The 22,357-nt window shown below is 39.7% G+C and overlaps 1 protein-coding gene across 2 annotated transcripts in view; it reads right to left on the bottom strand.

The window, feature by feature from the left end:
• The window catches only part of CTNNA2 (catenin alpha 2), a 1,184,370-nt gene that overhangs the window by 742,734 nt on the left and 419,279 nt on the right, over window positions 1-22,357 (bottom strand). For both annotated transcript variants that reach the window (XM_067007311.1, XM_059079035.2), the window contains exon 7: window positions 17,766-17,969. In XM_067007311.1, the coding sequence (XP_066863412.1) occupies window positions 17,766-17,969 (204 nt within the window). The remainder of the gene's footprint in view (window positions 1-17,765; window positions 17,970-22,357) is intronic.

Raw genomic sequence — 22,357 nt, forward strand, 5'->3', positions numbered from 1 at the left:
CCCGGTGAAGGAGGATGGGCTAGCATCCATATTTCTTATGGCAAGGAAGAATTATCCTCATCTTTGCCCAATCTTAGCCAAGTTCCTTCTACCTAAGCCCCTAACTCAGCCAAACACTAGAAAAGCAGCATTTTTTTCTGTCAGGAACTGATGAAAAAGGAATGTGGCGCTGAATATCATTTCTTCTTTTTTTTTTTAAATTTCTTCCTTCAACTTTTAAAAACAATTTTATTGGAGTATAGTTGATTTACAATGTTGTGTTAGTTTCAGGTGTACAGCAACGTAAATCAGTTGTACATATACATATATCCATTGTTTTTTAGATTCTTTTCCCATATAGGCCATTATAGAGTACTGAGTAGAGTTCCCTGTGCTATACAGTAGGTCCTTATTAGTTATCCATTTCATATATAGTAGTGTGTATATGTCAAGCCCAATCTTCCAATTTATCCCTCCCCCCTGAATATCATTTCCATTCTGACCATTTCAGAACCCAAAGTTCCCTTACATTTTTTAAACTAGCCTCATTTTCAAGAAAAACTAGACAAGTGTCATTCAAAGGACAGATACTTTGCCTTAATGATGGTGGGGCCAACCTAAGTCCCACAGATACATTTCTACAAAATTATAGATGATAACCTCGGGGTTGGAGGAAACTTTGAAGGACAACCTCACTTTCGAATCTCTAGTTACAGTATTGCTGCTAAATGGTCAGTCACATGTTCTAGTGCAAGGCACAATCACCAGTCTTTGAGGCAGCTCAATTTGAGGTGTTTCTGATATAGAATTGGTTGGCAAGCTCTGACTACTCAAAAGCTTTTGTCTTATACTGAGCCTGAATATTTCTTTGTTGTCTATATATACTTTTGGACTCATGTATATGAGTCTCTTTCTTTTGCATAATGATTCTTCAAATATTTGAAGACAGCTATCCTCTTCCCACGGTCTTTCCTCATCAAAGCATCCTCCAGTCTCATTGTTTTGAGTCTCTACCATCTGATTACTTTTTGAAGATTACTGCCATAAGTCTTCCTCTGGAATCAGTATACTAGCCACTTGTGGATTCAATGATTTCATCAGTTCCTAATCCACTAAAATGCCTGGAAAGCTTCTAAGAAATACATTAAAAATGCTTTAAAGGTTTTGCTGGAGCCCCAATACTCAGCATATTTCCCTGTCAAAGGAAGAAATGAAGCTACCCTTAAATGATCTGTATTTAGCAAATCCATCTCGGGTTGTAGTAATCAGAGACTTTGCATCTTAAAAATAGTCATCCTTTTAATAACGTGTTCTACAATTTTTTTCTATTATTATTATGAAAGAGATACTACATACTCCAAGGTCAGGGATTCAGTAACTACTGACATGTTTTTTCAGCACTGGTTGGACTGTATCATCTGATAATGTATCAAGGGAAAAAGTACATTTCCCAGTGAGATTTCAAATCACACTAAGAGGGGCTGACCCTATCAAGTAAGCCTGCAAATACATGAAGCTGCTTCATCAGTACCCATCTCTATCAACTATTTCACCTATGCTAAATGAAATTGGCCTCAGGCTGATTGGAAATTGGGCAGATACATCAGTTTTCCTGTGGGAGGTAATAATCTCTTGCTTGAATAATAATGTATCAAATTTCATCTGAATCAGATTCATTTCAATCAACACAATACTTTATTTGCATCATGTCATGAGTAACCACTATGTTCAAAATGTAGCTATTTGAAATCTGAGATAATAGAATAGTATATTATTTCTGGACATGAAAAGGTATCATTTCCTTGAAGTTACACACAGTGGCTCTTCTATTCAACTTTGTATTCCTCCTGGTATCTAGAAGAGTGATCTGTTCATAACAGGTACCAAATAAATATTTGAACACTGGTGACTAACAAAAATCACACTTTAATTCAACAAACTGTCTGGCAATTAAAACCATAGCCGTCATAGGACAGAGGACTATCTAAAGGAGGACTCCGGGTAGCAGACCACCTTTAGAGGAGATCCTTGACTTAAGGGGTGTATCCTGAGACCTTTGTGAAATCCCATACATACAATCCTTCTCTAACGCAATTTTAGACATACGATTAAAGTATATCTGAGAAAGTTAAATGACCCCTTCAGATTCAATAAACCCAAGACAAACATAAGGATATTCTCTTAAGGCCACTTTTTGTAAAACAATGAAATAATGTTTTTCATTGGGCTGAGAATGACCAGCTGAGAGGCAGACACTGCGTCGCTTGCCATCCTGCCCAGGAGGTCAGTCATTGGCCAAGAGATCTGCAAATGGACCCTGGGATGTGAGATCCAAACCTAGGACTCACTGGGACCACAACGTGCTTCATACCACGAACTTCTGGCAGCTTTAAATGTTACATCAAAGACACTAATGGTCTACTGTGTGAATATAAAAAGGAGTAAATAAAAGACCAGTATTTACCTAGTAACATCATAGGAGCAAAACCAATAAGTGGCCGACTTTAAAACACTGTGAAATGCACTTTTTTTGGGGGGTGGGGGTGTAAATAATATTGTCAGTGAATTTGATCGTCCCCAATTTAGAAACAGGTTAACCCAATGAATAATTAATAAGTATGTCTCATGAGAACATAAAAGCAATATTTTTGTTTCCTTCCCCCATCCTCTCCTCTAAAACAAACAAACAAACAAACAAAAAATAGTCATCGAGTTCCTTCTAATCCTTCTTCCTGAATCTGTTTTTTCTCTTTTTCATTCCCACTGTCTTCTCCCCAATTTGGACTCTATCATTTTCTGTCTGGACTTTCTTAAGAATCCACTAACACGTCCCCATGCCTCCAACTCCAGTGTACACTCTCAGAAGCCACCCTGCACTGGAGGGGGGTGGCAGATCCCAAATATTGCATGGCTTACCCGATATCACTCCCACAGTAAAATCAAACCAAACCAAACTCAAACAAGCAAACCTTCAGTAAACAACTCCCTACCAAAATAAAGGATGCACGTCTTAATCTGGAATGCTAGCCCTCTGTAATCTAATCTCAACCTTTCTGAGCAAAACCTTTTTTTCTCTATTTAACGTTATTTTCTCTAATCAAGCTGGACTATTAGTCATACTCAAAGTGTACCATGCACATTTGTATAATGCATTTTACATAATATCATTCTTCACACCTGGACTAGCACCTCGATCTTTGAATTCTCCTCTTCCTACACACCTTCAAGTTCAAGTGTTACCTCTGCCATGAATAATTCAGTTCCTCCACCCAACTGTCTCTCTTTAAACCTGATTCATAACTATCTATTTATATCTTGCAATCCATTTTTTACTTAGCCCGTGTGCCACAACTACTGAGTCTGCGCTCTTGAGCCCGCGAGCCACAACTACTGAAGCCCGCGTGCCTAAAGCCGGCGCTCCGCAACAAGAGAGGCCACCGCAATGAGAAGCCCGCGCACCGCAATGAATAGTAGCCCCTGCTCACCGCAACTAGAGAAAGCCCGCACGCAGTAACAACGCAGCCAACAATAAATAATAAAGAAATAAATTTATTTTAAAAAATAGCTCCCCCAAAATGTTACTAGTTCTACTGCACATGACTCTTTGCTCCTGTATCCGAGGATAACTCTTAAAACATAACGGATACTCAATAAATTCTAAATAATTTTTCCAGTTTTAGATGTTCAATCTAAATTTTCTCTTTAAAGAAATAAAATTTCCCTCATGCTTGCCAGGAGACAGCTCTACAGCAAATATTTTCGGTTACTGTAATAAATTTCTATAAATTTACAATATTATCCTTACATTTATTAATTATTACTTCCTTTTCGTGTTTAAAAAAATGAATAGACTGATTTACCCAGCAAGTGAGTAAGCATTAGTTCTGCTAAACTGAATTGGTATAATGCAATTTATCATTACAGTGTAAGAATTCGCCTCCAATTCATCTGTAGCTATTATGAAAGAAAATGACACACTATAGTGAAAATAAATAAAATGTTTTATGGAGATGTTTTAGAATATTCTAACTTATTTTTGCTGAAGATATTATGTTTATGCTATTCTAAAAACTGAAAATCATGACAATCTCTAAAGAAAATGATGAGTGCCAAGAGTTTTGGTATCATACCTTGTAATCCGTGTGCTGTTCTTGGCTTAAAGGGCATGGCATAGAGTCTGTGCTGAGTCATGAGGGAAGCTCCATGGAGTAGCAGATCACACCAGGAGCTGCTGAGAAACTCAGGGACAAGAGAGAGAGGTGGCCCAACCCAGTCTCACTTATTTGGGTAAATTTTATACTTAACAGCTGGAATGTGATGAAAAGCTCTGAATTTGTATTCATCTGGATATTTCAGTTCATGCCTGCCAATGTGCTAAGAGCTGGGCTTCTCTATTTATCATAATTTTCAGATCTATAAGTATAATCACAGATTGGCCAGATACCTAAATCATTCATACTTTACAATTAACTTTCCTGTCAATTATCTGGTTACTTCAGACAAAAGTCTCATTATTTTTCAAAGTCTGTCTTACCAATGAGATCTGGTTTTTTTCCAAATTAAATTTTATATGAAAACCAAATATTGAATTCTATTAGAATCAGGGCTTCTCAGGAAGAAGTAAGTATGGGACCAGGTAGAGTGGAGGTAACTAAGTCAAACTCATTCTTAGCACACCTGCTCCTGGGGTCCCTGAACCATCTAGGGCTCCAGGAAAGGCAGTCTCAAAACTAATAAACTAACTAAGTAGTTTTTGTTTTTTCTTACTCTTTAAAGATATAGACATGTGTCAAACTACATATGGTTTTCTAGTCAATAATCTTTGGTTTAGTGAGACTCATTTGATGGGTGTATTTATTTTGCAGGGAAAATTTAATCAAGTGTCATGCTAATAATCACAATATATTAGGGATATACCACAAGAACTCCAATGTCTGTCTGGAATGTTAAATATCCCACGTTTCTTTCTCTTACCATGGTCTTTAACAGCTGGATATGGATTTTATACAACAATACGAGTTGATAAAAATATCAGTGTGGCTGTTTATAAACTGAATCATTAAGCCATATGCATAATAAAAGCTCTAAGGATATGAAAACGTATGTGCCAGAGTCATGTATAAAATAGCATCAAAGGAGGAAAAAGCTAATAATACAAAAGATAAACTTAAATGACTTAAGGAACTTTTAGAAAGCAAAGTGATTTATGAAAGTACTCCATTTGCAAAGACGCTTCAGTGAATAAAGTTGGTGACTCTCAATATTTTGAAAGAATTAAAAGTAATCAATTCTAAGAAAATGACTGAGATACTAACATTGGTCTTAATTCTCCCTTAACACGATGCCGTGGATCATATAATGGTATCATCTATGCAACTGCTATCAGTCAATAACGAAGAAGAATATATCAAGTAGACTTAAAAACAATGAAAGTTTCTGAAGGATTCTTCATCATCATGTGATAAATGCTCTGCTTCTATAATTACCGTACATAAACTCCAAAGATAGGTATTCACAACCACATTTTCTTCAAGGTCTAAATTGGAACCAATATCTATAATGTTTTTGTTAGGAATAGTAAGACACTGAAATACAGCGGTGTGTCTGGATGAAACAGATTCTCTATCTAAGCGTTATTCCAAACATTATGTCTCACCTCTACATTTATCCAAAACTCTCAGCTCACTTTGAAATGTGCTTTGACCATCCTTAGCTCCATTCATCTCTCTGGTCAAGTTAGGGTACAAAACAACATGGACTCTGGACATAAGTATGAAAGGAACATGTAATCTTCCTTAAAATAAAAGTAAGGTGTGGCTGAGATGGCAGATGTAATACACACATTTATCACTGCTCTTTTCTGAAAACCCATCACAATGACCATAGAGCAATTTTCTTTTAAAGGTCTCAATCCGAAGGACAAAGAAAATAGGAGAAAATGGCCGCAGCAATATTCTGAGAGGCAAGTGCACTAACTCATTTAGCAGGTCTGAGAAAGCTGAATTCCAAGCCAGCAATGGGGGAAAGCTCAGAACCACCCAATTCATGCTGCAAAACCCTCAAAGACGACAGATATTTGAGGCTTCAGCTTCTTTTGGAGGAAAGGAGGGAAAATGCTGAGGTTAAAAGCAAGACGATTGCTTGAAACTCCACTTAAAAAGCAGTTAAACCCTTAGATCCTCTCTCCTAATCCAAGCTGCAGGCAACCAGAAGTTTATTTTCAGAAAAAGGTAAAAGGTAAAAGGTGGGTCTTAGGACAGACATGGTTAATCAAGAACAGAACCACCGCATTGGTAGGCAGTTATGGGCAAATGCACATGCTAATGCTGGCTCCTCTGGTTATTGCCTCTACTGTTGTCTCCTACAAGGTACACGATCTCCACCTAGAGACTGAAGCCAGGAGAAGCTACACTGTTGAAAAAAAATCAGATTCAATCGTCTGCTCCCTTAACAACTTACTCCTGCCAACAAAGGCTCCTTTTTGCCCCTTCAGAAGGAATTCCGGTGGCTGTCCCACAAGGCTGCTCTTGTCTGCTTTTTATCTGGGGTTCTGACAGGGTTCTGGTATGTTCTATAGTTGCTTGGAAAAGGAAGATTTGTTTGGAGTCTACTGTCCAACTAACCCTGAGAAATCAAAAAGAATGTTAGGGGAAAGAGGAGTCATGCATGGTACAGGGCTTTAAATGGAGAAAAGGAGAATATCAAAAATCCAATATAAAACATGAAGTAATGAAAAGGATCAAAGAATGGCCATAAAGAAACCAGAAGACCTGAATTCCAATTTCAGTTCTATCTACATTACCTTGAAAATGTCCTTAACCATTTGATTTTTTGCAGATATCTTGCTCCTTATTTTCATCTAAATGGCCTGAAATCAGAAAACAAGGGCTTTAAGAAAATGGATGGGGATATTTTGACAATTCTAAAAAAAAAAAAAAAAAGCAAGGAAGGATGCAATTTTATAAGTTTTACAAATGGTAGAAGAAAAACTAAAAGAGTAGGGATAGAGAGCAAGCAGAAAAGATAACAAGCATAAAATTAGGCCAATGATGAGAAAAGATGCAATATATAATATGAAGTTTGGAGAATTGTTATTATTTTTAAATGTCTCACAGATACAGAGGAAAAAACACCTTTCCGTTTTGCAGGGATCAAAAGTGTGAAACCAGCCACCAGATTGCAGGACACTTAACTGATTCCTCCTAACCCCCAGGTATGCACATTGAATTTTAAAAAGGCCAATATTGTCTTCTTCTTTGTATTGAGATGAAATTCACATAATGTGCCAATGTTGTTCTTGAGGCACATTAGGGGGAAAAGGGAAAGGAAATGCAAATGTCTGCAAATGTGTGCACTGGTTCCAAGGCGGGGGTGGAGGAAGAGGATTTGGGGGGTGAAGATGAATAATGATAAGTAACACTTTGAAAACATTATTGAGAAAACCAAGGAAGAGGAAAATATGGTACGTCTCTCTGAATGTAATGATACTGATTAAGCTGGGTGATTCCGCCATGCTGGGCTAATCCAAGTCTGGTAACAACGGCTGGAGGAATGAGAATCCCTTGGGAGACTTGCTAAAATACAGAATCTCAAGCTCCATCCCTGGAGATGCTGCTGTTTTAGAACTGGTAGGGCCCTGGAACATGCATTTTTCAAAATCTCCCTATGTAGTTCTAATATGTAGATAGATCTAAGAATCCACAGGACAGTCGCAAAATGTGGCTTCCTCATGGAAACGGTACCCTAGAATAGTCCCCAAAACGACCCAGAGCAAAAGCCCAATTCAACGTGTGAACTGACAAAAGCAAAGCTCGGGGTTAATGCTGTAAATCTGTTAGCTGCAACCCAACCTACAGAATTACTAGAAACTGAAGTCAGCAATTAAGCCGTTGTTAAGAAAGAGGATTTTGAGTAATCTGTGAAACTGCATATTTTAGTTCTGGCACTTACTGAGAGCAGAGTCCTTCCAAGGATGATAAATTATCTTTTTACAGATGGGGGAGTAATGTATTGGAAGAGGTGTGTTTGAGGGAGATGAGCTTTGGGAAAAAAAAAAAAAAAAAAAAGCTACCCTTCAATTAATAGCTCACAGGTGAGAGGCTGGCTCAGCTTTGCCTATTTCTAAGGAACTCAAAGAAGATTAGCCATACAGCTTCACAAGTCTCCTCTGAAATCCTGAATGTCCAGGCTGAGTAAGATACATACAGCTCAATAAGATTTCCCAGGAGATATTTCACTTGCTGCTTTCTTACAAAAGTATTTATCCTCATTCACAAAAAGAAAACCCATTTTAAACCCATTCTGTATTAAACTGACTCTTGAACTTATTACATCAAGGGTTCCCTAACTTGCCTGTTCATAGAAATCACTTGGGGTACTTGCTAAATGTAGATATGATCAACCCACTCTGCAGAAAAGTCTGATTCTGTAGTCTGGGCTGGGCCTCTGGAAAGAGAGTATCTAATTTTCAACAGGTGAATTATGATGCTTTTCTTCTGTTGATTTATCTCTTAGGTACATATACAAACTCTTTGTGCCTCCTAGGCAGGGATGAGTTAAGTAATTTCCAAAGTTCCTAGTCCAGCCTGCAGAATTCTGCAGACCTAAAAATGGGCCAGCTCCCCCCAGCCCTTAACATACATCCCCATGAACTTCAGCCCAGACAGGTCACCCTGGAGGACACACTTAAAATGGAGGAATTAAGAGTGAGCTGCTTGGTAGAGCTCTTCGAACTGAAAAGCAAGCGGCACGCTTCATATCACTTTCTTTCTCTACTGATAGTCACAGGATCATTTTAGGCCTTTCTAGAAAGAACTGATGGGGGCCTTAACTATAGCTTTAACTGTAGGGAGATGTCTGGGCACCTCAAAGTGAGTCATGAAGAAGCCAAGAATAGTTAACTTTAGCTAATTTACTTATAGGTTTATCTAGGTAGATAAAGCAGAAAAAAACAGGTGAATCATTGTTCCCAAACATGGGATTCAAAAGACTCAAAATCTATGCGTTATGTTGCTAATGCCTCTGCTGCTTTCCCTTCTCTGTCCCACCCCCCTCCTCCTTCTTCTTATTCTTTTTCTTCTGATGATGATAATTATGATTGTGATTATGATTATCAAAAGAAGATGATGAGAGAGAAGTCATTTATTCATTCCGAAAATATGTATTTACTATTCCAGGCTAGAGTCTCTAGATCCTGGAGATTGTGAATAAGACAACATCCTCTCATGGGAGCTTAAATTCCAGTGGAGCAGACAATAACAGCACAAAGAGCTGCTGTAATTTCAGTGGTTGGCAGATGCTATAACAGAAATTAATATACTGAGATGACTAAGAACGACATAATCGAAGTGAAATTTGAAAGAAGGGCCATCCATATAAAGTTGAAGGAAGAACATTCCAGAGGGATGGTATGTACAAAGTTGCCAAAGCGGCAAAGATCCCGGTGGGTCTGAAGCGCAGGGACGTGTTACCACCAGTGAGACAGTTCTTACAGTGTAACAATTCCCTAAATGAATCAAGAGAAACTTTTCAGGATGGTCTCACGGCAGCAGCATTAGGCCCAAGCAAGGAGGCCCTTGGGAGCTTATCTTTGGAAGCCTTTCCACGTCCTTTGGAAACACAAAGGAAAGGTTTATCCAGGTTCATGGGCTTGGTGGTGGTGTACAGCTTGCTGCTCTCCCTGACAGTTCTGTGAGGTCTTCCTTGAAATACTCAAAAGTCTCTCCCAAGAAGATCAATTGATGGATTGTGCTGTCTTAACTGGGACGGCCAAATCTGATGACCCAGCAGTCAACTCTGTCAGCCATCTCTACTCACTGATGGAGTCAGAGACAGCCCCTTCCTGTCTCATAATGTTACTTGCTCTTCCTCATCATATTGATTGATCTTGTAAGATTCAGAACCAACTTTCAAGGACTCAGTGAAGGGGTATGTTTGATAAGGAAAGAAACTAGCTAGAATTCTAAGTATGGGACTTAATTTTGCTGTTAGAGTGGATTTTTGTTTTCATCTCCTGTTTCATTTTAGATTTACTATTCTTTCTGTCACCAAAAAGAGTTCCGTACAGAAATCCACTGTAGACGAGGTGATTAATATCTACCCAAGGTGTTGCTGCGTCTCAGACTTTGCCTCCTGTTCCTTACATATTGTACCATTTAAAAACAAAGTCTAGGCCAGGAGGAATCTGCAGCCCTATCTCTAGTCTATTGTTTGCTTGTCATTTCTTACCTCTGAGTAACTCCCTTACATTCTTGTGAGTTCATCCATGCACTGAAAAGAATTTTAAGAAATTCTACCAGGCACAAAGGTGGGAGAGAGAAGAAAGAGAGGGAAGCGGGGAAGAGAGAGAGAGAGAGAGACTGATTGCTCAGAACTGCTTTTCCTCCATAAAGAAGTCACCAGTGAGTTCCTGGAGTTACGATTTCCATTGCTCTGACTTAATTCATTATAGAACTAGAGTGGGAGCCCCATTTTGATGGTAAGACTACCTGTCTGTAAGGCTATCTGTCTGCTAAACTATCCACAGTGTGGAACAAAGGAGGGTTTCACGTAGGAAGTACTTTTCCTGGCCAAGGAGATAGTGTGTGAGACCGCACTGCGAATTGACCTTGATGATCCAAGTAAAACAAGTCTGGTTAGACTCGCCTGTCCTGCGATCCTGTGAGTCATTTAACTGTATGTCATGAGCTGATGATAAGTAATAGCAAACGTGTATGGCATGCTGTACTTTTCAAAGGGCCTAAATCCCCACTGGAATAAATTCCCATACCTGGGGTCCTTTGAGACCAAAGAGACCTGCCATGTCCCCACAGGGAATGGATGTTACCTACACCTGTGCTCCATAGCAACTGCAGGACTGTGCCCAGATCACTCTAGTGTCAACCAACCACCTGCCAGTCTGGATCTCCTCCTGACGCCTCTAGGAACATTCTCATGCTCTGTAGGATGCTTGGTTCTGGCACAAGATCTCTTACACTCTCACCTGCATTATTTCCTTCCAAGGAACATGTCCCACCAGCATGGCTGGACGTTCTCCCACCACCTGTGCCTGAGTGACTTCCGCCTGTATGCCCCTGCACGACACTTCCTTGGCTTTTTGAGATCCCACTACAGCAAAGGAATACAATATTAATATAAGAAGATGGAAGGAAAGGAAAAGATTAAAAATTTGGAAGATCCTGTACTAGTCTCAGGGTACCTCTAGGAGTCACACTGAAAACTGCCTGGAAACAGAGGCAAATAGGATTGCAAATGCCCTAATTCAAGGATGGAGGCCTCATGCACTATCCAGATGACTTCCCACCCCAACCATATTCCACTGGAAGAGTAGATTCAAAGGATAATTTTAGACCTCAGAGAACAGGCTGGTAAACTAATTGTACTCTTTCAATACCTGAGCCAGAACCTCCAACTCAAAAGGAATTTTAAAACTGTCTCTTCATGGAAGCAAACGTTTTACATGAAAAGCATAATTGCACAGATGAATTTCAACCTCAAAATTAGTAGAGATGTGGGCACTGAACATATTTGAAGGCAGAGAGTAGAAAGGGGGAAAAGAAAAGTTTCAAATAAGGAAAAGGCAAGGAAAACCTTCTCACCATAGGTACCAAATTTGGGATATTAGGACACTTTCCCTTGAATGAAGCAACCAATCCCATTAAGATACCCCTTAAAATGGAGGGCCATTATGGAGCGGGGGAGGAGAGTATGGGCAACGTTAGGTCATAAACAGCCCACAAGCATTTTTAAACATTACTTTCTACTCTATTTTAAGCCAAACCTTTTAGTAGAGAAACTCAGCACTGGCCAAAGTGGCTTTTGTGAGTTTCATCCCCTTTTACATGATTACAGAAGGGAGAAAAATGAGAAGGCCTAGATAATACTGAAAACAAATTTTGTGTTTAATCAACAATTACCCTTATTCTTATGTGATAACGACTACTCCGTCTTCCTCCTGCCTTCCCATTTGGAGAAATCCAACATTATGACAATTTCTATGACAAAGTTATCTTTCTGATGACACTCTCTTCTGAAGCTTGCAATGCCTTCTCTGGGATCTAGGCCGAATCTAACCATTGAACTTGTCCTCTAGATGTTCTGAGCCCCTCTTGGCAGTACTACACATAGCCAACTTACAGAAATTCTGATAAATGAAAATCAAATTTATACAGAAAATCGATCAAGTACAGAAAATGTACTTAAGACAATTTTAAATAGAACCTCAGAGGCATTTAAATTTTCTTTACCTACAAAACGTTCCTTGCACAAAATTTTCGGGGAGCCCCTTAAGCATAGAAACTGGGAAGCCGTGTTCTTCCCACCTTCTCACTGTGTTTGTTCCTCAGTCTTGCTTGGGATCTCAATCACTCTTCTCTACTGCCGGCCCCAGAAGTCTTGCCTACTTCTCTTTTCCAATACGCTATATAAAAATACTCTCAAAATGACTTGCTTCTAAATGAATTATTGCATATTTATATAATAAAATGCTACTCAGCCAGTCAACATAAGGTTTGAGAATGTTTATTGATATGGTAACATATTCACAATATATTAAGTAAAGAAAATAGATTAATAGATAGTCATCATTTACAGTGAGTCCAATTTTTACAACTCCAGGCATATGTGTGTCTCTCTGTGTGTATAAATATATCACTCATAGAAGTTTACAAACATTGGAAAGACATGTACAAAATTATCAAAGATGATTGTCTTTAGGGAGTGAGATTGTGAATAAACTTTCTCTTCCATCTTTGTTTTTCACCCTTTACAATGAACATATATTTCTTTTGCACCATTTAAAAAACAGTGTGAAGCCCACTCTTTTCAGAGCTCCCCAGGCCCTGGATATCACTCTACATGTTCCTCATGTGCTGTTGTATGCTGGAGCCTTGGTATGGTATGGGCCCCAAACCAGGCTGGAGACGACCCTTTGAGATCTCGTTTCAGACCTTAACCCCTCACAAATAGGTTTCATCAGGAACAACCCTTACATTAAATTCCACCTTAAAGCAAAGTCTATGAAAATGACCCTTCAGGCACTTGTAATATGTATATATGTTCCCACATCAATTTGTCCCCATGTGCTTTTTAATGCATGCATTGCATTAGTGGTTTACACACTGTTCCCAGGGATTCACTTAGAGGCTTCAAGACGTTTGAAAAAAGTTAGATTTAAATATTTTGTAAAAATATATAATTTTAATTATTCATAAAAATAAAATTAAAAAATAACCTGCCACAGTTTAACACAGATGAGACAAGAAAATCATTCCTTTATGCCACCCGAGTCTCTGCCATCACTGTGCATACAATCTTTAACTGTGCAACTGTTTAAGAAAACTGTAGCTGTGCATCACTCTTTAAAGAACAATCGAGAGCAACACAGAGTGTTTTTGTCTATGAAACTGAACCAGGCAGTTCAGCACCAAAACACACAAGGTCCAGGCCTATCTGCTCATCACATTTCCTCACCAAAGCCTAACAGTGAATTGTGTACAAGGTAGTAATGGTTTAACACATCTCCATATTGTTCAGCATTTAGTTTTAGTACTTAGAATAAGCCTTGTATCCTTTTAGTCTTTTATATTTATAAGAATGTGCACCATACTTGGGTATTTTTAAAACAAAATTTTTCTGTTGAACTCCCTTTTCAAATGTAATCTGTCTAGCAGAGTATCCAGGCATTGCAAAGTGAGCTGTTTACAGTGTTACTACATCTGAGTAAATCAGAATTTTCTGTGCAACCAAAATGAAATGAAGATATCAAAACTGAAGATACCATATTAGGGCAGCTGATACAGCTGCAGCTGCCATGCACACTGCCCAATGTCCATTCTATGTTCATAAATAGTCAGAATTTGAGCACTCTACACTACTGCTATACCTCTTGGCACAAGCCTCCATCCTTTCATGAATTATTCCAGGGGCTCCTCCTCTGTCCTCCTGTTTGCTTTGTTTCTTACCTTTTGAACTCCTATGGCCTGTCCTCAACACCTAAATTATGGCATTTTCTGGCCAACACTCTCCCATGGCCTCCCATTTCATTAAAGTAAAATTGTAATTCTGAATAATGGTGCACAAGGCCCTACATAGTCTGACACCTTGTCTCCCTGCAGACCCCATCACCTGCTACTTTCCACTCACTTGGAAGAGTCCGTGAGCCTCCCCAAGAAGGTTCCTCAAGAGCTCAGGCACCTTCTCACACAAGGTCAAGGAGCACTAGACCTTGCCGCTCCTTTCACCTCAAGAGCTCTCTGAAAGATCTTTAACCAAGTGTCATCTTCCCAGTGGACCTCTGCCAGGTCATCCTTACAGCTCCACTCCATGCTGCTGTCTCACAGGTTTTATATTTCCCTGTTTCACTTATCACCATCTCAGATAACTCTTACTCAAATTATTGATTGGTTGTCTGTCTCCCCCACCTAGAGTGTAAACTCCATGAGAGCAGAGAAGTTTGTCTATTTTCTTCCCTTCTATATCCCCAGAATCCTAGAACAGTGTCAGGCACAAGGTAGGCAGGCACGCAATACATATCCATTAAATAAATACAATATTCTAAATTCAAATCCATCACAAAATGTTTATCAATAAAATACCATGTTTACTTGTTTCCTGTCATGGGGCCACTTTTAAGAATTCTTTATTTTTTTTTTTTGATGAAAAAGTAGTTTTACTGCCAATGAAAGAAAGCTGTATAAAATTATAAGTTCCAGATACACATTTATGTCTTCATTATAATTTGGATCTATTTATACTACTCAGAATAATATGGCAAAAACCACTCTGATGGCACTAATCCAAAGGTCACACATCCTTCTGAAAAAGAGTCTCTCTCTACCCATTAGTCTCCACATATGTACAATAACGATGTTCGATTTAAAGGAGGATTATTTTTAAGAATCTTCTCTGGATTACATCATTAACTTGATAAAAAATAATTAAGGCCACCGAAGGCTTTCCCCAAACTCTTCCAACCATCTGTTCTCACACTGTCACATTCTGGGATCATAAATTTGGCCATATGCATCCGTTCACTCAGCCCTTTTTCCTCCAACCACAGTTTCTTTTACATGCATGATTTTGTTAAATCTTCAAATCACACACACATTTATTAATTTGAATATACCTTTGTGGAAATATCCAACAAACAACTGACACCCTATTGAGCTCAGTGTATCCATGTGGCTAAAACATAGCTCATGCCCCATGCAGACAACTTTCTCCTAATCATTTAGTTTATAGCTCTTTTCCCCAATGTCCGTCTTCCTCCATTGCATACCACTTGGCATGGATGTGTAGGATTTTAGAACAGCTTCACCTACAAGTGAGCATGAAAAGTTGAATCTTCATCAGGAACTGATCAGGTGATTTTTTAGGATCCAGAAATGTCAGGTTTGTCTACGGCCATACCACTCTGAATGCACCCAATCTCATCAGAAGTGTCAGTTATGCCAACTTCAAAATCTTTTCTTCTCAATCGAATTATTTCTTTATCCTAATGATATTGCCTAGCACATTAATATGAAAATATGCAGAGTGATAACTTGATAAAACCTTCATGTCCAGAGCTTACAAAATTGAAAAAGAAATATAACAGCCTAGTCACACTTGACTAATGTTTTGATTGCTGTTAACTACAACAGACATTTTAGTAAGGCACAGATGTTATATCAAAATAAATATAAATTGATATTGTGGCAGTAGTAATGAGTGCACTAGACAGGGATTATGGAGCTGGTCTAGCTGCATCCAATTCTACCTTGAAATCACCAAAGAAATGTGAAGTCCAAGTAAATTTTATACACTTTATAAAAAAGTCAGTAGGAGATATTTTATTTCAGCCTTTGATCCTGGTGGTTCAAAGTGAACAGAATTTTCACACTTTAAAATTTAAGCACTATGCCCACCTACGTATTATCTGTAACTGTGTCAAAGTAGAAGCCAAATTTTCCATAAAAATATAAAACATTCCTGCATCACAAGGTTGTGAACAGAAAAACAAGCACCTGGAGTCAATAAAACACAAAAATCGATCAGCTCTGCTGATCTGTATGAGTTTATACTGAAAGAAAAACTTCTACTTGACGGGATTCTAGACAACAAACTGAAAATTACACGCCACATCTCGATCAATTCTTCTTTAATCACATTCTGTGATTAAAAGAACACAGGAACATACTTCTTTTTCTGATTTATTTATATTGAGCTCTTAACCATCACTCTGATCTCCGCAGTTTCTACTTCCTTCTTTGGCAGTAATTCTTCATTGCTAGAAATACCAGCATGCCTTCATATAAAATCAACTTCCACATATAAATCATTAGCCTGTTGCCATTCTGTTAAAAACAAACAAACAGAATCCCCGGATTTTATAAGCCCTCTTTTTTTGTTAAATCCATTATTCAAAAAGATTTACACAGGATGGAAGGCACTGGCGATCGACATTTCTAGCCGTACCCTGCGTAGCACCCGCAGACCAAAATCACAGAAAGCGTCGGCCATCCAGATCCTACAGAGAAGTCCTCATAAGCAGATGAATACCACGTGAGACAACCACACCTTATTCTTTGTGTGCTGAAAATGGGCAAATCTTGCAAAATCAAAGGATCTGAAGGTGTATGGAAACGAAACAGATTTGGGCTTTTAGTAGGGCATTCTACATCTTTCTGTATTCTAGATCAAAGTTCTCTGGAGGATGTGGCAGGAACAGCTCTGCGCCTGACACTGCTGACTCCTGGCTTGACCTGAGGACCTACATGTCAGTTAGGGATGGGAGCAGTCAGAAGAATCAGGCTGGAGGGAAGGACATGGGTTGGCTGCTTCGTCTCAGCTTTCCCTCACGGTGTTCCAGCAGGACCCAGGGTGGGCTTCAAAAGCTGGGAGCAGATTTTCAGAGTCCCCATTCCCTACCTGACAACTACACAGGGCATTCCTTCAACATGTAATGTCAAGACCTCACTACCTTTTCCCACTTCATGCTGAGTTCTCTCAAACCCAGGAGTCCAGGACAGGAGGAACCCAGATCATTCATGGGTGCAAGCTCTGCACATCAACAACATCACGTCTGCTGAATGAATAGAGCAAATCGATACAAACATAATTCAGCGCCTTTCAAAACAAAGAATATGGCTTCAACTCCTTCATCTAGTTTTCAGGTACACAAGAAGTATCACATTTTATACCTGTAGGACAGAACAGCTGGTGTCTCTGCTGCCATATCACTAGATATTACTAATAGCCATTTGAAAACTTGGAGACATTCTCCAATTTCTAAACGCACAGTGAATCAATAAAGTTTCCCCAAGTTTTACTGCAGTTAGTTAGAAGTGTCCACCTTAACCAACTCTGTCCAAACTTTTGAAAATCTATTATGATTCCTAATGCCTCTTCAGGGTGAAGATTAGCGATCTACAGCTGTCCTTAGCTTTGAAACTGCTCTGTGTAGAGGACTTCAGTGTGACCTCAGTTATTTCCAACCACCATCTACTTCTGCCGACTGAAATCTCACCTAAATAAAGGCCAGCCACTAAAACGACTCAGAAATCACACAAGTAAAAAGCCAAAGGTTTCCTATGAAACCTCTTCCACCAATCTCTTCCCTGCTTCCAATGCATTCCGACACGAAATCAAGACAGGACTCTCCCAAAGCGGCTCTTGGGTTTCACCTGACCGACTCTCTTAGGGGATCACCTGTCGTCTTTCCAAACTGTGCCTGCTTTCCTCGGAGCCACCAGATCGCGCACCGGAATCCCCCGAGGGCGGCGCGGGCCTGAGAGCCCGGGACTTACGTTGTTCATGTACTCGCTGAGCAGGTCCTGGAGCGCCTGGCGCACGGCGTTGCACTCGGCCACGATCCGCTCGCGCCGGTCGTCGCGGGTGCACGAGGAGTCGGCCATGAGAGCCGCACCACTGATGATGCTCTCCAGGCGCTCCTCTAGGGACGGCCGGAACCGGGCCTCGCTGAACGTCATGGGGTCCAGGATGATCTTGTTCTGAAAGGAGCACAGCGCAAAAGCAATCAGCAGAGAAGAGGCGGCTGCCTTGGCACCCTGTTCTCTAAACCAGAAATTTCTGAGGCCAGGACAAGTCTCTGCGTGGAGAAGAAACTGGCTACTTGGATACATTCTAAAGTGGCCTCGACAAAGTCTCAGCTTTCTGTAAGACACTTTGTCCTGAATCTAATCTTCAGGGAGAAAACACCATGTTTTGTTTCAAACATGTGTTCTTGGCAAAGGCTATGTCAATGGAAGGGTTTTCGAACGAGATCGTGGCACTGGCTTGACATTTTTTTTTTTAATTTGTAGCCTTCGAGGAAAGCACATTTCAGTGTAGCGCTTTGTGGGGCTATGGAAAGATTTTACAGCCCCAGACTAGACCATAATACGTAACCAACAACAGGACTGGTACACCCATAGCAGGCATCCCCTTCAAGAGAAGCAGAGAGTCCCATGGCAGGATGCCTTTTGAAACTTGAGTAAATAGCATCCAAAAGGCATATACAGTACAGGTTACTTCCCACTAGGAACTAATATATTTTGTATAAAAACTAGCATTCTAGAAAAGGATTCATAATGTGTGTGCATGTATGTGTGTGTGATTTGTCACAATTAACAGACAGTATCCTGATAGAGGTGCTAACATGTTCCGAAAGAGCTTAGATAAGGAGAAAACAGAGACATTTACTAAAGGGAAGGTGTCATAGAGCATTTATGCTTAGTTTTGCCCCTGCTATGCCTGAGGATCCTGGAAACATATAGGTAGTGATGTCCAGAGGTGTCCAGAAATATGCATCCAGAATTCCACAGATATATCAGCCTGTATGAGGATCTGGGAATCATCAGGGCTACGTGGACACAAGGCAGTGAATGGTATACTAGCAAAGTGAACAGAACAAGAACAGACCAAAGAAGGCTCAGTTAATCCCAATTTCCAAAGGTTTACAGAAAGATAAGAATCAAAAGGAAGATTGAAAACATAGAGCAGAATCTGGTTCTAGTATTTCCAGCAAGTCAAGGGAGTGGGGAGACTGATGAAGTGTATGGTAACTAACTGCAGGAAATGGAGAGGCAACGCCAACTTTGCCCAATTGCTGGTTTCCATTAGGGACCCCTTTTCTGCTCCAAACAAGGGAGATCATTCCAACAACGTTAATCACAGTGGAATGACCTGCTGCAAGAATGATATGCTCATCTTCACTGGAGGTGCACACTCAGAGGTCCAAGAACCAGCATGGTAAGTGATGGAGGAAATGGTCTTCTGACCCTTGGATCCTTTGATGGGATTGCCATTCCATTGCTCTTTCCTTTGATGTTCATCATATGTGTGTGTGTATGTGTGTATACACACATACACACACACACATATATATATTTAGAAAACATAATTTACCATATCTACAAATAAGCAAACCAAATGATACTAGGTAGTCATACCATTGCCGACCTGCCATCTGCTGAGTACCTACTATGTGCCTTCTAGAGTGCTTAGTGCTAAAAAGAGGGTGAAGAGCATAACAGACACTTGTGTGATTTTTTTTTTCCCAATAGGATATAAAATAGCTGCTTAATTATTACAAAATAGGTCCGAGTATGCTCTCTGGGAATAGCTTGCTATATAACTCTCCAAAATATCCTAAGGTATTTGCTGAAAGCTGTGTTCAAAGTATCAGTGGCTCTGATTCTCTGCTTGTTGTTAAAATGCAAATCTCCACAGCAGGAAGATCCCTTCAGCACAAAATGATGATGTCCTAAGGAATGCGTGAAGCAGGTGGTGACTTCGAAAGAATAAAGCACCCACTAAACACAGACCACGTCTGAAGTCCACTGGAATGGTGGATTTCCTAGGAAAAAGCTCTCTCTTCAGTTTAGAGGGCAAATGCGTGAGGTCCTTCCTATGAGCTATTCTGTGGCAGGTTTGGCATAAAGACTACCTTCACATTTGCACTTTCTTAGATCTTAGGAAAAGGATAATTTTTACTTAACTTGGAATAGCATTACTCAAATCCTGTCCCTTGTGCCTAAGTAACCTTCCAAACAGTATCCAAAAATCACATGGAGTCCTCAGTACAGTGGATGGTTTTGCAGAGTGTATCTTACAAGTGAGATTCCCAAAGGAAAGCTGAAAGGGGGCCACAGGTGCCCTGCCCCACCTGCCATCTGTACTAGAGCTCTGTCTGGAAGGACTCTTCCCAGTGGGATCCATTTGAATTCTCTCTCTCTTTCTTGCTCTCTTTCTATCTACTGCTTTTCAGATGATGCATTTATAATATATATATATATATATATATATATATATATATATTTTGCCATGTAACATTCATTAAATACTGATATTCTAATTAAAGAAATACCTGATTAAAGTATAATTAGACTACTTTCCTTTATAAGGATTGCTGATTTTCAAAGCACTCTTTTATAGGAACCCATATTAACATAAAACAATGAAAAGTATTTGTTCTGCTTTGAGGTTTCAGGAGACTCTTCAGAGTTATATATCGGCTCTCGGATGGATTTTTATTATACTTTTGGACTAAAAAATATAAAGAAATGCCAATTTGATGGAAATATACTGAGGTAAATTTGAACTCAATAAGGGCAATTGTAAAACACTTTCCCTGTAGAACAAGGAAAATGTACTATTGTCATTATAACATTATTTCCAAAATTATTTTCCACGGAACACTGAGCTTAGAGACGTAATGTTTTGATGAAAAAATAAGTTTCCTTAGCCAGATATGTTTTGGAAATGCTGCATGGCCCAGGGTACGTTCGCACATTAAATGCTTTGGGGGAGTTCTGCATTAAACAAGTCTGTTTCCTGCAGCATTCCTCAAACCTATTTGAGCATAGAGGGGTCCCCTTTAAGATGCATGCATTATCTACGAGAACTCAAGGAACATGCTTTGGGAAAAATGGCAAAAGAGAATTTACAGTGTCAGCCGAATGAGCGCCCCACCTGCCACGGTCCGGGGCTGTCATGAAAGTAAACGCACTGAAACATTGAGCTTCAAAAACTCTGCATAAAAGTTACACTGTTCATTACATTTCTAATGGAATTGTTCATTATTTATAGATCACAGGGGAAAAGCTTTTTAAAAAAATCTCCCTGGAAAAGAAACAATGAATTTACAATATTCCAATCTATATCCGTGGTGGAGATGGGGAGTACTGAAATGATGGATGTGAACGGCTAGCAGGAAGAAGCCACTTAGGGGAGAGAAAAGGCATAAACGGCATTGTGCACGTGCGCGTGCATCTGTGTGCATGTGTGTATGTGTGTGTGTGTGCATGTGTGGGGCTGTGGATTGCCTGTGTGTGTTTATCTATGAGTGGATGGGCTCGGGTTGTGTGTAATGGGTGGAGGGTGGCAAACTGGCTGCAGGGGACATGGGTTGTTTGTGTGTGTGTTTTCAGAGGACTGGAGAGCTCTCAAACAGGCTTTAGAAAATCAGAAAAAGATAAGGAGGAAAAAAAAAAAAAAAAGGAACCAAATGAAGCCAGAGGCTTAAGGACTAGAGGAAAAGACTATCTACCGTTGCTAAAGTGATAGGAGAAAACAAACTCCTGGAGGTGAATCCTGGGCAAAAATACAGAGAGTGAAAGCCAAAGTGGAGTGAAGGAGGAGTATTGCTTCTGCATATTTGGGAGCGACTTAAAAAAAGAAACAACTGGGCAGGTTCTCTTTGCTAGCACACTCCGGGTCATTTCACACCAGCAATCAGATCTGATTTCCCAGCATCAGCTCAGCCTGTCCGCGACTCTCTGAGGCTGCCCTCTACTGGCCAGAAGAGGAGCAGCAGCGGCAGCAGCATCCAGCTCGCTGCCTGGTCACGGAGGGCACATTTCATGGGTAACATGCAAGCAGCGAACAGAGAAAGGGCAAGGCCAAGGTTTCCTATCTATCCCTTTATGCCAAAGGTGTGCTCCTGCAAGAGCATTTTATGCTGTTTCCAATTGTACAGACTTATTTTAGCCCACTGAGATCTTACATTTTAAGTATCTAAGTCTCTTGTTTGCATTCTTAAAGCTCATTTAATCTTTTTATCCTTTTGATCTTTTAGTTCATCTCCTATTGTCATTTTAGTTCATTTTAAAATTGTGAGGCTACGTTTCTTACTTTATCTTTTTCTTCTTTTTTTTTAAGTAAGCCTTACTTTAATTTTTTTATCCTGTCTATTCTCAGTCCCTTTATTTCACTAGCATAATATTTTGTGCTTTGTGATTTTTCCTTAACTTATTTTTTTATTAACATCTTTACTTTAAAAATGAATGTTTTCATTCTTACAGTTTATGGAGTGGCAACTGGAAAGCATGGCCATAAAGAGAGCAGCCCCAATAATTCACCCACAAGCAAAGGACGCTAGGATCCTCTTCTGCCATCA

This window comes from Kogia breviceps, chromosome 11, assembly GCF_026419965.1.
Source record: "Kogia breviceps isolate mKogBre1 chromosome 11, mKogBre1 haplotype 1, whole genome shotgun sequence".
In the NCBI taxonomy this organism is placed as follows: Eukaryota; Metazoa; Chordata; class Mammalia; order Artiodactyla; family Physeteridae; genus Kogia; species Kogia breviceps.